Below are 17,369 nucleotides of genomic sequence, written 5' to 3' on the forward strand. Positions count from 1 at the left end.
CACTCAGTTATTCAGCAGTCACTCAGCTCCCTACTCACTCCGCTTCTTAGTAACCAGAAGGCCTTTGTGAGCAGTGTCTTGTTGTGTTAGCGATGCCCACCCACTGGGCCATTGGTTGGTTGCTGTGCAATTGTGACAGTTCCAAGGGGTGCAGTGAGCTCCACCATCTCAGTGGTGCTTTAGTGTTTGGGGTGGGGGTGGGGGGGTGGGGGTGGAATGAACCACCATCTCCCCAAATAGAGGAAATGCCATTCACTTCACTGGAATGAAAGATCTTATGAGGAATATAAAACTGTGACAACAAAAGCTTAGTGTAAGGAATGTTACCCAGTTCACATTGATGTAGCGCGTCCATCAATGATGCCCCCATTCTTCATGTTTGCAATGCAATGGTGATGTTTTAGAGATTTTAAAAAAAGACAGGGCACAGCATGCAGACTGAACAGCAGGAGAGAAAAGATCAATATCTCAGCACATGCCTTTGATTACGGCATCACTATGAGGGGGTAACAAAAACTGCATTATTTATTAGGCAGTGCAGGTTTTAAAAGGAGATATAAAGATTTGCGATAGAGATGAAATGTTGATTTATTGAGCGGTAACACTCTGATTCTTTTATGAAGAGCTGAGGGAACAACAGTTTAATTTAGATACAGTAGCTTAGTTTGTAAGTAGTTATTTGGACCTGTTTGCAGATCTGTGATCACTGCGAGAAATTTGTCAGTTTCACACAACACAAGCAGTAGTGCTGCAGTATGAATTTCAGAACACTTCAGCTAGTGTAGAAGTCAGGGGAATAATAAGTTCTTCTTTGGATAGAATTGCCATTCATTAACTAGGCTTTTTTGAGGGAGAGTTGAAAGGATTCTGCTTTCTGTATCACTTTTGGGAACCAAGCAAGATGTGCGTCGTAAAGAAAAACTACTGTGTTAATGAGGAATTCACCATTAATGTGTGTTGTATTGTAATGAAGTATTGCAGGTTGCTGTAGTTGAGATGCAGCGTTGCACAAACGTATAGGAATATTTTTTTCATGTACGTGAGGCTTTCAGAAGACACATTTATCGGTTTTAAATCGATTGCATTTGATAATCCAAATGAACAAAGACTGCAAATGAAGCATTGCAGGGTAACGGTGAAAGATGAAAGTCCAAGTGCGCGAGACTTCAAATAGTCGTCCTGTTTGACTGTAAACAAAACCCATCACCAGTAACAGTGGTGGCCAGTTTAACTCAAGCTCTTGCTTTGCGTTTCAGCACCCCGCGAGTGCGAGGAAGACGAGTTTCATTGCCAAAATGGCTACTGTATCCGGAGTTTGTGGCACTGTGATGGTGACAATGACTGTGGAGACAACAGCGATGAACAATGTGGTGAGTAAACCAAATTGTGTTGGTATCTACGTCAGGTTTTGAGGCAGCTGTAAATATACCATGCCATTTGTTATACCTCTTTGTCACTCAATGAATGTGAATCGGATCCAGCTTTTAAAAGGCAGGTGATTTCTTTGACTGCAATTAATTGAAAGGAACTGGTGGATTTCAGCTTACGCTATCCCAACTTTTCAAACATTTCGTTTGGAAGCAAAACTTTTCTGAATCTTAATTGTCTTTGAAAGCTCCACCATATTAAAAATTTACTGGCTGCTCTAGATATTTTGTCTCATGGTTTATACCATATCTCCTGATGTTCTGTATTGGTCTATGTTGTGAAAATTACCAAAAACTGGAATATTGGAACCCCTGGGTATTATTACTGGACTTTGTAAACAGTAACAAATGGCAGAGAACTGATAACTTATGAGAGACATCTGGTGGTTGTAAAATGGTACCACACACTTTCTCAAATCAAATTATTCACAGACCCATGTGTAGTATTTAACACCTGTGCAAACCATTGCAAAACAATAAATCATTACAATATAATACATGCTGCTGCTTTTCAAACATTGCTTCAAGTATTCAAGAGCAACTATATCAAAAGGAGCATTCCTAATTTTTATTTTCTCCCCATTTGCTTCCAAGGTTTATTTTCTAAGCTCACTGCTTATAAATCTCTGCCAATATTGGCCTGAGCCAGATACTAGAGGGTGCACAAAAACTCATTCTCCACTTTTCTTTACCCTCTTATGTTGGAAATTCAACACTGTAGGGGAGCAAAAATGCCTCCCACCACTACATATCATCACACATCAGTTGTTTCCCCCTATGCCACACAAAGTGCTGAAGTCCTCTGGGGCAAATACTGTCTATTACAGACGATTAACTGAATGAACCATAAAGAAAAGGGACATTTTCTTGGTTGTCGTAGAAACCTCCCAATTGAGTTTGAAAGTGTTTGTTGTTTTGTTGTTCAGGTACTGATTCATATACAAGATCTTGTCTCTTTCCAGACATTTCAGTGAACACTCTGAAATGTATTATTGCCTTTTGCTTGTTACAGACATGCGGAAATGTTCTGACAAAGAGTTTCGGTGTAATGATGGCAGTTGCATTGCAGAGCACTGGTACTGTGATGGAGACACAGATTGCAAAGATGGATCTGATGAAGAAGGCTGTCGTAAGTATTATTAAGGAATAAATTGTGGTAGTCACTGTAATATATTATATATATAGAGAGCGAGTGTGTAGAATAAATATATATAGTATATTTAATGTAGAAAATACATATTGATCAGTTAATGTTTTGTTCTGGAGTGTTTAAGTGACAATAGTCTCAATTGTTAGGCCCAGACATTTTTTTACAATGGCATGAATGAATCTCACCAGAGAAAAGAATATTTCAAAGGCCCACTTTTTCTATTGAAGATTAGCTAATGATTTTTTTGGAGGGCGTGATGGATTTCACTTGGGATTAATTACAGTTTGTAAATGCTTTAATTTAGAGAAAATGTCTACCGTGGAGTCCTACTGTAGCTCAGTGGTTAGAGCACTCGCTTTGCAAGTGAGAGACCTGAGTTCAATTCCAGGCAGAGGGCGAAACCTTGGGCACGTTTCCTTACTCCACACAGAGCCTAATAATAATCCCTCCAACAAAACAAAACAATAATAAATTGGTCATTTTCAATCCATGACTGTTTGTGGGACATTGCTGTGCGCAATTGGCTGCTGCGTTCATCCACAAATATACAGTCAATTCACTTTACAGTATATTCTGTGAAGCGCTTTGGGACGTCTAGAAGACGTAAAAAGCGCTATATCAAATGCAGGGATTATTATTATTATTACCTAAGGGCAAATCATGTAAATGGTGATGTATTTTTTTCCAATAGACAGAGAAATTTGGCATTGTTTAAACGGAACCATTTTTAGGTAGCTTTTGTGGCCATTGAGGACTTGAGAAACTGGAAGCACAAAATAGTAGTGTGTTCGGGTGTGGGTGGTTAAACATACAGATTTTCTCTCCATCTCCAAAATGGAATCAGTGTCAAGTTCACAATTTCTAGCTCTTTTTTCTAGCTCCCAAGCAATAAATTCTTGTTCACATTTCATTCTCCATGTAAATATGCAAAATTCAATGTGAAGTGGGTTGCAGATGCCTCCGAATGGATTCACCTCCTCGTCTTCATATAATATAGTATAGATACAGTACACTAAATCTGCTGTAGAAAAGTGATATTTTTGAGGAGATGTGAAAATGCAGACTTTCTACCGAATGCAGAGAATAAATAAATTGCATCAGATGCTTTTAACTGTCTTATCAGGAGTTCAGGCTAATAAGGACTTCAAAGGAGAGGGAAGTCAAAGTCATTGGCTCTCAGATGCTTTGAGCAGAATAAAGCATTCCTTTGATCTTAAGAGATAAAGGCACTTTTCGACAGATAGTGAGCAAAGGCATGCAACTATTAAAAATTATTCCCGTGTTGGATTATTTTAAAACTAGTTTGTTTTTAAAGTACAGCAGGAAAAACTCATTCATCTTGGCTGGCTGGGACTATAACAATGAATTCAATTCTGGGAAAATCGTATTGTAGATAGCATGAATAATTACTAATTGATGTAAATTAAATGAGATTCCAGAGCTTTTATGGTCCATTCAGCGAAAATCCAATGCATGTCAGTCAATAAGACACGTAATGAAGTGAAGCAGACGAAGTATAGCTATCTTGAACAGATTCCACAAACAATCTGCTGTTTTGTCTAAACCAGTGAATAGTGAAGGGCACCATGGGTCTATTTTGCATTGGCATGCTCTAAAAAATATAAATTTCTTCATTAAGGTAGGTTTACGACATGGCATCTTGGCCACCTTAAACCGGTGGCTTAGTCCACATACAGGGCAATCCTGCTACAATCTTGTTGTTTGGATCCAGAAACATTTAACCTGTGGTACAAAAGAGGCAGCAAACAGCTAAAGTGGTCATGGTTTCTGGGTCTAAGCTGTCACTGGAGTGCACTGTGCAGAATGCCACCAGCTGCACAACCAAACCCACTTGCCATAACTGGATAATAACAGTGCTATATTGAAGGGCGTTATAACAGGGTATATATAATGATGCATCCTTAATAGGAGCAATTGTATGTTGGTTTGTGGCAGGAGTGGACTCAGCTGTGATTCCTCAGGGTTGCTGGCCTTCACTCCCTCTCAACCTTTCACTGTTGAAGGTCTCTTCCTCTACTCGCCGCCCCCACCCACCCCCCCCACACCATTCCCAATGTTAACCCATCAGTCATATCACTCTTGAGCAAGAGCTACCAAAAAACATGTACTGCACCCTCTTGAAGAGTTAATGCTTCAGGAAAGAAGGGCTGGGAGAAGATTAGTGAAGCAAAAATTGGCTCAAAAAAACCCTCTGCAATTAAACACTCTTTTTTGATTTTGAATATTAATGGGACCTCCAGGCAACATTCTTCTCTATTGGTTGTTAAAGAAATCAAAGAGGTTTTGAATTATTGAGCGAGTTGAGTTTAAGATATTTTTAGCTGGAGATAAAAGCTGGAATTGCAAGTGCCCTAATAGCCTGGTGGGTACAGGAACCAACCACCCACGTCAGTGCAGAGAACAGAAGGTTGCAGGTGTGAGCTCAACCCAGGGCTAAGTTAGCTGATCTCAACAAGATAAACAGGGAAATGAGTCCGTATCCATTCCTGATCAGTATCTAGTCTACACTACTGGGAAGTGTGCATGTGTGGATGTAAGGCAAGCATAAAAGTCAGGATTGGCCATGATGTTTTCCATGGTTGAATCACCTGCCAAAACTTACTGTCCGGATCACATATGACTTGCTAGCTCTTCCATCCAGAATGAAGGAACTTCATCTTACACAACTTTGATTGGGGGTTTGAAAGAAAATTTAGCTCATTCGTGACAGAATCCACACCTACTGTTCCTTTGAATGAGGCACTATCTGGGCAAAGATCTTAGCTCAGCCCAACTCTGGCACAGTAACAAACAACAGAATCAGGCGATGTCTGTTGTCAAATAGTCTTCAGATACTCACTAGGCTTTAACACATTAAAGTTCCAGTGACTCACTTTGAACCGTTTCAATGTTATAGCCGATAAATCAAATGCAAGAATTATTTCCTATGTATCATCAGGTCCATTTTGATAAAGATTCCAGAGGTCTGCTGCCAGCAAGTGTTAGTGAAGGAGGAGAAAATGGGCAAATAAAAATAATGTATTTCTCAATTTCCCGTTTTCTCAAACTGGATCTGTTTTTGCTACACTGTTTTCACTGATAACTAATAAGTCCAAACCACGCAAATATCAAGTTCAAAGCCTTTGTATCAAAGGAGAAAGCACCGAATTTTCTGCTTTATAGCATGCAGGTGGGATATATTGGGACTAAGATCTTGGAAATGTGCAGGTTAATAGCTGTTTTTATTAGAATTGGATTTTATGCATTCCTTTTGATACAAAGCAGCTGTCAATTGTTTGAAATGACTCATATGGGAACAGTAGCTTTTTTAAAGAAAACTTCAAAGAATCCAAGTAACACAAGTTCTCACTTTCAAACATCTGTCAAACCTGCTTACAGTCATTCCCTGCAAGGCAGAGCGGTGGAAGGCACTGTCTGTGACAGTGACGTGGAATGTTAAGTGCAGACCCTGACCAGAACAAGTGGTTCTGAAACAATTCGATTCACCTCTGTGATGGGACTCTCGTGGGATTTAGCGCAGTGTACATTGCAAGAGTATTTCCTTGCTATTCCAAACACGATTGAATCTGAGCCTCTGAGAATAGTCGGGCTATCTGCGAGATGTGAAATTCTTTCAGTACAGGAGAGGGGTGTGGGGGGGGAGAGCCTGTTAGGGTAAAATTATCCCAGGGCCGGGCAGACTCTTTGTGAACAACTCAGCATCATTAAATCATTTTGAAGATTCATCACGTTTCATAAACCCTGTTGTTGGGTTCAGTGGAGCTGGAGACTAGACTAACGCCCAGATTTTCTTCAAATTTGTGATTGAATCACAAATCCAATTATTTTTCTTAAGACCATAAATAATGTTGGTTGCACCGATATGAAGTCTATTTCTGAAGTTCTGTACAAAAACAAATTGACCTTGCTTAAATGATCTTAGCAATCTTATTTTAAATCTTCCCGAACAATCATTATTCTGTCTCCTTTACAAAAGATTTGTCAAATCTGAGAATATTAATTAACTCTGGAATTTCCTGTTGTCTAGCACATAGACTAAGACATAAAACCTAATGGCAACCATCTGCTGCAGACAGACAATTACTTCAGTGACAAGTCTACAAGGATTTCTGACTCCCAAGTAAACAAATAAGCAACTATTTTCCAGTGTCAAATTCAGTAACATTACTTTATTAACTGTTTTTTCCCCCTATTTCACCTACACAGTCAGCAAAAAAAAATTTTTGGAGCGTTTTGAGAACGAGAAGAAAAGATCCAAATAAAATGAATTCCACAATTTGTTTTGTGACATGAAAAATTGGAGGAAATGAAAGTAAATAGCCTGGACAGCAGAATTTAAAAGTTCAACAAGTATATTTTGCTGTTTGTGGGGAATGGAAATGTCACAAAGTGCTCCTTAAAGGTTAGGATTGAAACATATGGTTGGGGGAGGGCTGAGGAGACTTACTCTGGATGTTACTTGTTATTATCTGACATGGAATGCTTGATGACATTACTCAGTGCCCAAAATGGGGCCGGTTTTTTGGGATGATCAAATTATGGCTTTGTGTTCTACCTAACAAACCACTTCGATATGAGGGAAAGATCTGCCCAAAATATCCACAGCCTGTATGGGCAGGTCCTGTGGCACACAATAAAATTGTACCTGAGCCCTGCCAAAGGCAGTGGGAGATAAACTTTACATTGCTGCACCCAGAGCCAAAGAATAAGGTAACAAGGCAACAAGACCATTTTGTTTAGCTTGTAGACTGTTGCAATAGGGAACAGCAATGCACATGGTAAATGTGGTCTGAGTGAGTGAAGGAGGTTCCCGGTATATTGGAAAAGTCTCTGAAATGACCCATTTAGGCTCCTTGGCGTTATCTCAGTGTTACCGTTCACTGTAAGCAATACCAGTTTTCCGCAATTCAGTACATAACAAAAGAGACCGAATGTCCACACTACCTGCTCTCGCGTACTGCTGTGGTTACCAAGTCAGCCAGGCTAGGTTAGTAGCATCTTGCTGAGTTGGAAGGCTGTGGATTATCAGTTGACCGTTGCAACTTCAGAGAATGATCTGCGCAGAGAAATGGTACTGCTTCTCCAGATGATATGATTTCCTTTGTTGTTCTTCAGCCTCTGATATTCCTGCCACCACTTGCAGTGTGGAGGAGTTCCAGTGTGCATACGGACGCTGCATTCTTGACATATACCACTGCGATGGGGATGATGACTGTGGTGATTGGTCAGATGAGTCCGACTGTGGTAAGTTACTGCCGCATTTATCACTCTCTTTAATTGCTTTCTAATTCTCTAGTTTGGAGATTTATTTACTTTGTTAGCATCCGAAGGAAATACATTTATATTTTGTCATGTAAAACTTGACTGATAACTGTGAATTCAAGGTAAATGCAATAATTGTTCCAAATTTTGAAGAATTTCTTTGTGATGGGGCGGAGAATAATATTATGTATGGTACACAGATATCTTCTACATTTAATTAGGGTAGATTCAGAGATTTTCTTTGGACTAATTGAAGTGTTTGAAATGAAAACTTTACCATTTACACACACACAGACAGACACTCTACCACATTGCAGATGGTGGCAGGAACATCAGGGGCTAAGCAACAACAACAAAAGAAAATACATCACCTGGAGAAGTTGTCTCCAAAACCGAACCAGTATATCTACAAAGCACATTGCAAAACTCATTTCATGCATAATGGGAATGAAATGCTGACAACTTGTGTGGTTACTTTGAGGTGAAATGTCTGGCACAGCACTGCTAGTTCAGTATCCCTTTTGTGAGGCTGCCATCCCATACTTGGTTGCTAATTGCCACGTTTCCCACATGTTAGAAGCTGCTTTCCCTGGCTTGGAGGGAGCCTGAATAGAAAATGCTATTTTCTATGAGGCAAAAAAAAATCATGAATTTTGGGGAAATTGTCCTTGTAATTTTAAGCTTTGCTATTTGGGATTTGATAATAATGGTACACGCCCAACAAATCACTACTAAACAGCGAAACTTGATATTAATCTGTTCCGCAAGTCTTCAAAACACTTTGTTTCCTCCCAAACATGTGAGGCTTACTCAATGCCAACCAAAGATTAAGGATAAAACCAAAATGAGTGGATAACCTGACAGCAATGCCAGTCTAGACTGGTAATCACACCCAGGGGCAAGTGTGGTTGGAGCCGACAAAATTGTTTAGGGAAGAGAGCAGGCATGTTCAGGTGAATATTGAGGTATTTCCTGCATTGCTCTCTCTCCTGATGGGTTAACCAAGGAGAAGAGGGGGGATCTATAACCTGTTGGAACTATCGTTATGGCACAGAAGAAGGCCATTTGGCCTGTGCTGGCTCTGGTCTGTGCTGGCTTCTTTAAGAGCAATCCTTTCAGTCCCATATGAAGTCCCCCCGTCCCATAGGGATGCAATGTTAAAAAGAAAACCTCAAATGTTATTCTTATCTCGATTTAAAGTTGTCTCTCACCATTTCAGGGAGGGTGAAGTTTGTGGAACTGCACACCCTTTTATGTCATGAGAAAGTGAGGTAATGATCATCCGATGATCTGTTTTGCTATTTTAATTGCACACCAGTCCCATAACTGCATTGCTTGTTGAGCCATATGATTACTGAAAGTGCAGAGATAGCAAATCCATCTTAAAGAAAGCTAACCAAAATTGCATTTGCTTTCTCGCAACAGGTTCTGACTCAGTCTTTTATGCAAAAACGGAGATTAATTTGTTTCATTTTAGAAACTAAGATGAAACTGATGTGCATTTTATTGAAAGCAATCTTTGCTTTTTTGGTGCAAAACTCCCAGTTGGCTGAAATGTTCAGTATCTTTGAAACTAAAATGTTTTAGTGCAGTTTCAGTGAATAACTGTGATTAGTCATAAAATCCTAGCCCTGTGGTTTTAAACAGCTGTTTGTTTTACAGAAACTACATATTCTGTACCGATTGCAATAGAACAAAGGGCTCTAATGATTGTAAACACTATCAGAAACTGTTTGACTATAGTATATAGAGGTTCTAATTAATACCAAATAATCCTCTACCCTGTTTTTATAACTTTTAAAACATCCAGATCATGTTCTGGACATTACATTTCAGAGGTTTGATAGTTATTTATGGACTTGTCAAATCTTGTAAACTGATTGTATTTTACATGTTTCAGATGATACATCTGCCACATTACGCACCACCCATATTGCACACCGATCACGTTTATACTTCTTTCATACTACGTGTTATTAGATCTCATTGCTTTTCCTTTCTGACACCTACTTGTCTGTGCAGATGTTTTACCCAAGGGCACCATCCAGGTCACCATGCATTTAATCTGCCTATAACGTGTAATGAACCAACCATTTCCTCGGTTATTGGCAATATATTTATTGGGTAAGATTGCCTTCCTGTCCTGCCTGGAGAGCACACACTTTTGCTTATAATGAGATTCCTTCTCCCCATTGCAAGATGCAGAGAAATTGTGATGATGTGGAATGCACTGCCCAGGTGTTTACAATGCGATGGATAGATATCATGGGAACACAGACTATTAAGTGGTTTGGGTTCAAAGCAGGGAAATAAGATTAGAAGACCTTGAACAGGCTCAAAGAGCCCAATGGCCTTTATTGGTTGGTTCTGTGTTCTTGTGTTCCTATGTGCAAAGAAAAACCGGTGGCAGTAAAATGTTTCAAGATGGTGACGGAACACATCTGTGAAGATATGTAACTTGGAAGTGAAGTGTAATTGCAAGATATGATGTGCTTGGGAAGGTGCTCCGTGCTCTTGAGAGTTTTAACATTTGATCTCCTTGATCGTCACTTAAGATTCACATTATCATCTTGATGCCTCTGATATAGACTTGAAGTTCATTCTCGCTCATCTCCTAATCGCTTAGTAAATAGAAACCTAATCCACATAATGCAATCAGTTTACAAGATTGCCATTCTGTAATATTCAGCTATCTTCTCCAGCTGGAGATCATTTTAAAATCAGTGATTGAGAACAATATTTATTTCTCAAATAGCAACAGCCGTTTTGCACTCAAAAGCATACCTATTTAGTATTTACGAGGCTTCATTAAACAATGATACATACACATTAGGAAAGCACGTATGGGGGAAGAACTCACGGGCACTTCACTCTTCAGAAGGCACTGGCCCAAATGTTTTACACAAACTATGCAGGTCGAAATGCGAACGTATCACCAGAACTAAGATGTTAACAAATCCTCCTTGTATGTGTTCCAAATAGAAGTCAGGATCAAAGATAGTCTTATTTATTAAGATTTTTTTTGCCAAAAAAACAGTCGAGATATCTTTCTGTGGTCCTCTGGAATCTGCTGTTCTGGCCAGGGGGAAATGAATGGACTTTTTCAGTAACGGTTCCTATTGGTTTTTGCTGTATCTTCAAAGGCAGACATTTTACTTTGATGGGTGTAATGCTGAATAGGAGAATCTTCAAATAGATGTGCAGACTGATACAACCTGTGGGTTTATTGAAGAAGTACAACTTCTTTTCTCCAATTGGAACGTATTCTACGCAACATAGTGCAATAAGAAGACAGTGCAACATTAGAGATTTCTCTCTCTATCTCTCTCTTCCTCTTACCCTCTCTCACTCTCCCTCTCACACAACGCACATGTACACACGTACACATATGCATTTTTGGAGAGGTAAATATTTTAGTTTTGCTGTATCCGAAAATGGGCAATTAGCTGTTCCCTGACCCTTGCCAATTCCACCATGTTACAAGCTGAGTGTTTAGAGTTGTAAAGGAATGGTTGCTCAAGCCTTTCTCTCCTATTATGTCTCCATTCCTGTGGGTAAAATATACAGTCACTACACTTGACAGTATATTCTGTGAGAAGCGCTTTGAAATGTCTCGAATTCGTGATAAAAGCACTATATCAAATGCAAGGATTGTTATTATTATAACCTCCCAGACTTTACTTGGCAGCCCCTCCGAATGGCACCATCTCCTGATGGCATGACTGAACCATTTACCTGACTGTGCAGGGAAAGAGGGGCTGTCAGTCCATGGTGCAGAGCTCGTGCCCTGCCAAATGGCGCATTGTTTGAGTACTGCCGACATGTTTCGCGCATCAGCTGTAATTTATCTTGTGCTTTTGTCACTTGTTTGAGTATTTGATATGTGGACATTGAAACTGATGTTATGTTCGTGGAAATGACACAAATTAGTTTGCCGATGTGTAAGGTGAACAGAAAACAGAAATCGGGCATTCATGCATTTCTGCACCTGAATTTCTGCTTGTGTGGTAATGTTTTTCCTGCTAAGCATCAATACCTTAACACCTGGCATTATTAGTATCATATGCCTGAATACCTGGACATCTGTAAATGAATATCTCAACAACTCTTTTCTGCCCTGAAAGTACTGACTAAAATCTGGGGAATTGTTCAAATGATAAAATCATAAAATTATGTTTAATTTTTGTAAGTTTGAGAATGTTATAAAGTTATGTTCAAATCAGAATGTTAAAGTTACAGATTTACTCTTTTTTTAAAAAAGCAATGAAATAGACGATTAACCCATTATGTGTACAATGTATACTAATTCTGTTTCCCTGATTTTTTTTTATATAGCATCACATCACCCATGTAGATCGGGTGAATTTCTATGTAACAGTGGGCTGTGTATCAATGCTGGCTGGAGGTGTGATGGTGATTTTGACTGCGACGACCAGTCTGATGAGAAAAATTGCAGTAAGCCTCTCTTTGTTTGCCCCCAAAAAAGGGGGGGAAATTGATCACAAGCTCCCAAATAATATAATGGATTCTGTTTCTCGTACGTTAGCGGAAACACTGAAAGTGCTTATCTTTATTGTGCAGCCACTTCGCAGTGCACCACAGACCAGTTTCGCTGCAAGTCTGGCCGATGTGTGCGGCTGTCATGGCGATGCGATGGAGAGGATGATTGCTCCGATAATAGCGATGAAGAAGACTGTGAGAAGACAGGTGATAATGGGAGCTCTCCGGGAATGTCATTGATTTGCATAATGACACAGGCAGAAAGCGATGATGATTGCTGAGTAAAATGCCACTTTAATCACTTTGAAGGATAAGACTTTTGAAGAAATTTTTTTCGTCTACAAATTTATCCTAATTTCCTTTAAATGGTTAAATTAAACCACTCCATTAAATTGCCCTAATTTATCATTTCCATGTGCACTTTGCTTTATGTCCATAGTAACTGTTGAGTCATCTTTGCTAGTGAGAGCACAGGATAATAAATGAGTGTGTCAGCTTGTTGAGTGCTGTTGGCTGAAATGACTTGGGGGATGCTAATCTTCCTATTCCCAACACAGAAACCCCGCACTGTGCTCCAGATCAGTTCACATGTGGCAACGGACGTTGCATTGGTCAACGCAAAGTCTGCAATAGTGTCAATGATTGTGAAGATGGCAGTGACGAAAGCCCACACCAAAACTGCCGTAAGTTAGAACATTAATGCATTCTAATTCAAAATATCTGCACACACGGTGTTTACAGCACAGTACCAGCTAAATGCATTGCCCCCAATTGATTTTCAGGATGAACAAAAAACAAAAATCATTGTGCAGTTGACTCGAACCAAGTCTAATCACTGTCCTTTCAAACATAGGTGCACGCAACGAAGACGAAAACTGCAATGTGAACAATGGCGGATGCGCTCACAAGTGTCAGCAGTTTCGAGGCCTTATTCAATGCACGTGCCACACAGGCTACCGATTATCCGAGAACGGAAAGTTTTGTCAAGGTGGGACTCCTTAAAATCATTACGTTTCCTTGATAGTGTAGGAATAAATCAAGACTGGGTATTTCCCTCGGCAACGCGGGTTATTTTACAATGTGGAATGTCTTAGTACAAATAGTTAGCCGAGTCCACAAAGCCGGGTGGTATTGGGCGGAAGTGAAAGGTTGCACCTGGTTGATATGGAATTCCAAATCTTGTTTACCCTCGGAATGCCGTTTGTCTCGTGCTTTGTAGGATGCCATGTTTTCCCCAGGGAATATAGCTCTGCGATGAGATTTATAGCATTTATAATGTGGAAAATGTGATAATTATAAAATATTGCAGATATAGAGCTATTCCTTAACAATCCCTAAATACCCTTCACTTCGACCCCCCCCCCCCCCCCACACACACACACACACTAACGAATATTAGACACCAAATTCCGGCAGCATTGAATTAGGGTACTAGGTAGTATTTGAGTGATAATTTGCAGGATACTGACTGAGCTAAGTTGGTATCTTGCATTCAGCATAGAGGGTGGGTGGACAGGAATCTCCTGATGATCTGGGAAGTTTACACAGGGATGCATGAGATGTGAAAGGGCATAAGAGTTGGCCTTCCTTCTACATAAATGTCACAATGATCAAAATGTGGTAAATTGTCTTGTAGATGTCAATGAATGTGCGGAGGATGGATACTGCAGTCAAGGCTGCACCAATACAGAGGGAGGATTCCAATGCTGGTGTGTTCAGGGCTATGAACTCCGCCCTGACAAACGGGGCTGCAAAGCATTGGGTATGTGCACCTCAATCCCTCTAAATTATTCTTACAAAAGGTTGACCCCCGATGTCTTAAAGCATGTACTCGTAGAGAATTATAGAATGGATTAGCGGGATATAAATCTGTAGAATCTCCAGACTCCCTTGCATTCAAAGGGTTAACGGTCCTGCGTGAAATCAAGTTGCATTATTCCAATCCAGTTCCAGTGGGGATAGCCGTACTCCACTTTATTGACTTATCGATTCACATTAAAAAGAAACTATTAGCCTTTTGACTTCACTGTATTTATTGATGCTTTGATGTGTGCTTTCATATTTCGCAAGTGCCCTCTAGTCATCAATTAACAACATTAAGTGATTGTACCAGATTATCGCATTTTAATTGTGCTTCGATCGGAAGTCGCAAATGAGTTTGACTATGCAGATTATTTTTCTAACCTTTCGTTTGTTTTGTTGTCGTGCGATTTTACTTCTTTTATTTTCCATTTTATATATTTGCCATTTTGAGTTTTTTTTTGACCGTGTCATTGATACTTGTGGTCCCTTCAGCCTTCCTTTTGTGTATTTTCACGCGACTCTCCCTCATTTAATATTCTTTCCTTCGGCTTCCTTGTTTCATTCACCTCGGGTTCACTTTCGTAAATTTTCTCCCGTTAATTTAGTTTGTTTTTCTATTCCTGTCGCTGGAGTTCTGACGTTGGCTGCTCAAGTGTTTCTGCTGCAGGCCACACTGCAGATTAATTAAAGAAGCCTCACGCTGAAAGCGATATCTGACCATGCACACAATTGTAATCGTTCTGCCAATGCTTGCAGCCTAAATGTGGTGTTCATGTCAAGGAAAGGTGATGAGGCTATTTGCATACCCTCAGTCTGTTTGTGAGCAGAGCATAAGAGCTGAATGCAGTGCTGTGGGTGCGCTGCATTGTTGGAGGTGGCATCCTTTAGATGCGATGTTAAACTGAGGTCCCATCTGCCTGTTCAAATGGATGTTAAAGAGAAGGGCACCAGCCTTTAACACTAGCCTTTAACACTCATCTGTACTTCTTCGGGCAGAAGGAAGTGGTAGAAACCAATTGTACAAACCCTCCAATAAAGCACCTTCCTGTAATTCTTTTTGCATAAAGATCACAGCATTGCTGTCAGAGTCTGACCTGACCGCAGTGCTTCAGATCGGCAGTAATACAAGTCAAGACCAGTGACAGTGGTGTCAATGTGATCAGAATGCCGCTGTATGATGATAATAATAATAATTATGATTTGTATTTAAACATAACGGGGATTCTGAGTTTACAGCTAAAGCAATTTGATAAGGATGCATCTATTAGCATCAAATTCACATGGTAGCTTGGTTGTTGCTGAGCAACAAAGAAAAACGAGACACGTATACCCTGTAAGGTAAAAGGAATTGAGGTTGACAACTAAGCCAATCAACTCGGGGGAGGTGGGGGAGGATGGGATTAACAAGTTACATAGAATGGGGCGAGAATACTGCTCAATAAATTTGAGTTTACTGTAGTTTTCTGAGGTAGAAAAGCTTAAGAGAGAAGGGCAGTGGAAATCCTCTTCTAGGAATCTTAGGTTATTTTAAAAGAAAATTGCTTCATTTTGTTTTTAAGGACCGGAGCCGGTGCTGCTGTTTGCAAACAGGATTGACATCCGACAGGTACTGCCCCGCCGATCAGAATACACACTTCTCCTCAACAACCTGGAGAATGCCATCGCTCTGGATTTCCATCACAACATGGAGTTGGTTTTCTGGTCAGACGTGACGTTAGACCGCATTATGAAAGCCAACTTAAATGGGAGCAACGTGGAGGAGGTGGTATCGACTGGTCTCGAGAGCCCAGGTACTGATGGTCCTATAAACAAACCTCAGAGCTGCAGTGCAGTGTTCATTTCAAAAAAGGCATTACCTTTAGTTCACATTTTCACCATCTGGTTGGATAACGAGAAAGGGTGATGCATCAGTAAGAGACTATTTTGTCCTGTCTGTTTGGTGCACTTCCAACTTGAGATGCGTCTTATGGGTAAAGCTTAGCTGTAGGACAGAATTCCAGTTAATTTGAAATTAAAACAGAAATATTGGAAAACCGTCTGAGGTTAATCAGTATTTTTTAAAAAATGAAAGCTAGGTTAACATTTTGGGCATAAAGTGTCAGCTTGGCTCAGTTGGTAGTAGTCTCGCCTCTGAGTTAAAAGGTTATGGGTTAAGCCCCAATTCAGTGTCTAGCCTGCAAGGGAGCGTTGCATTTTCTGAGGTGTTGTTCTTCAGGACTTTAACTGAGGTCCTAATTGCCCATTTTGGTGGATGTTAAAGATTTTATAGCATTTTTCGGAAAGAGAAGTGAGTTTCTTCCAATCTCCTCGTCAGAAATCCCCCAGATAAAATTGGTCATTCACTTTGTGAAGGTCTGTGGATCATTCCTGTGCAAAAAGCAGCTGCCACATTGGCCTAAAAATTCCACAACTCCCAGTAAATCTTGTGAAATACTTTGAGACATTTTCACGACGTGATAATATGTCAAATGTAAGGATTATTATAAACCTTAATCAGGACTCAAAGTGTGGGTTGGGGCTCCACCACATAGCCTTGGAGGTTGGGAAGTAAAGAAAAAAAATCGGAGGAAATATATAAAAAATATGAAGTCAGGAGACAGTCTAATGGGCCATTAACAGAGTGTGGAATGCTGTTAATGAGCAGCAGCGAAAAATAAAACCAACACAGATGAGGCAGGAGTAACAATAAAATTCTAGCAAGGCTCAGAAAGAAGGCAAAGAGAAGAGGGGAATTCTGAGTGTTAATGAAATCCGAAACTCGAAGAGTTGCAAAAAGTTTTAAATTCTTGTCTAATATAAATACAAAGTTGAGTGTTTTTTCTTGTATTTGGGAAATTTACAAGAGGTGCTGCGATTTTTGCTCAGAGTAAGGAAAGATTTTATAATTGTCCATCAAATGCTTCCTTCTGGTTTTAAGAAGTTATATCAAATGCAAGGATTATTATTATTATTAATGCGCGCAAATTAAATCTTTCCTTGTCAGGTGGGCTGGCCATTGACTGGATCCATGATAAGTTGTACTGGACAGATTCTGGCACCTCACGTATTGAGGTCGCAAATCTGGATGGGACACAGAGAAAAGTGCTTCTATGGCAGAACCTGGAGAAACCTCGAGCCATAGCACTACATCCAATGGAGGGGTGAGCTACTGATAATGTATGAATCCAGTGAGAGTCAGATATAGCACCTATACATCCTGTCGGTGT

General features: G+C 40.0%; 1 protein-coding gene across 2 annotated transcripts in view; it reads left to right on the plus strand.

The window, feature by feature from the left end:
• lrp4 (low density lipoprotein receptor-related protein 4) overlaps positions 1 to 17,369 on the plus strand; it is a 146,888-nt gene that overhangs the window by 96,998 nt on the left and 32,521 nt on the right. For both annotated transcript variants that reach the window (XM_007887656.2, XM_007887657.2), the window contains exons 4-13: positions 1,257 to 1,370; positions 2,440 to 2,556; positions 7,714 to 7,842; positions 12,196 to 12,315; positions 12,442 to 12,567; positions 12,918 to 13,043; positions 13,214 to 13,348; positions 13,997 to 14,122; positions 15,723 to 15,953; positions 17,147 to 17,303. In XM_007887656.2, the coding sequence (XP_007885847.1) occupies positions 1,257 to 1,370; positions 2,440 to 2,556; positions 7,714 to 7,842; positions 12,196 to 12,315; positions 12,442 to 12,567; positions 12,918 to 13,043; positions 13,214 to 13,348; positions 13,997 to 14,122; positions 15,723 to 15,953; positions 17,147 to 17,303 (1,381 nt within the window). The remainder of the gene's footprint in view (positions 1 to 1,256; positions 1,371 to 2,439; positions 2,557 to 7,713; positions 7,843 to 12,195; positions 12,316 to 12,441; positions 12,568 to 12,917; positions 13,044 to 13,213; positions 13,349 to 13,996; positions 14,123 to 15,722; positions 15,954 to 17,146; positions 17,304 to 17,369) is intronic.

This window comes from Callorhinchus milii, unplaced genomic scaffold (assembly GCF_018977255.1).
Source record: "Callorhinchus milii isolate IMCB2004 unplaced genomic scaffold, IMCB_Cmil_1.0 Scaffold17, whole genome shotgun sequence".
Classification (NCBI taxonomy): Eukaryota; Metazoa; Chordata; class Chondrichthyes; order Chimaeriformes; family Callorhinchidae; genus Callorhinchus; species Callorhinchus milii.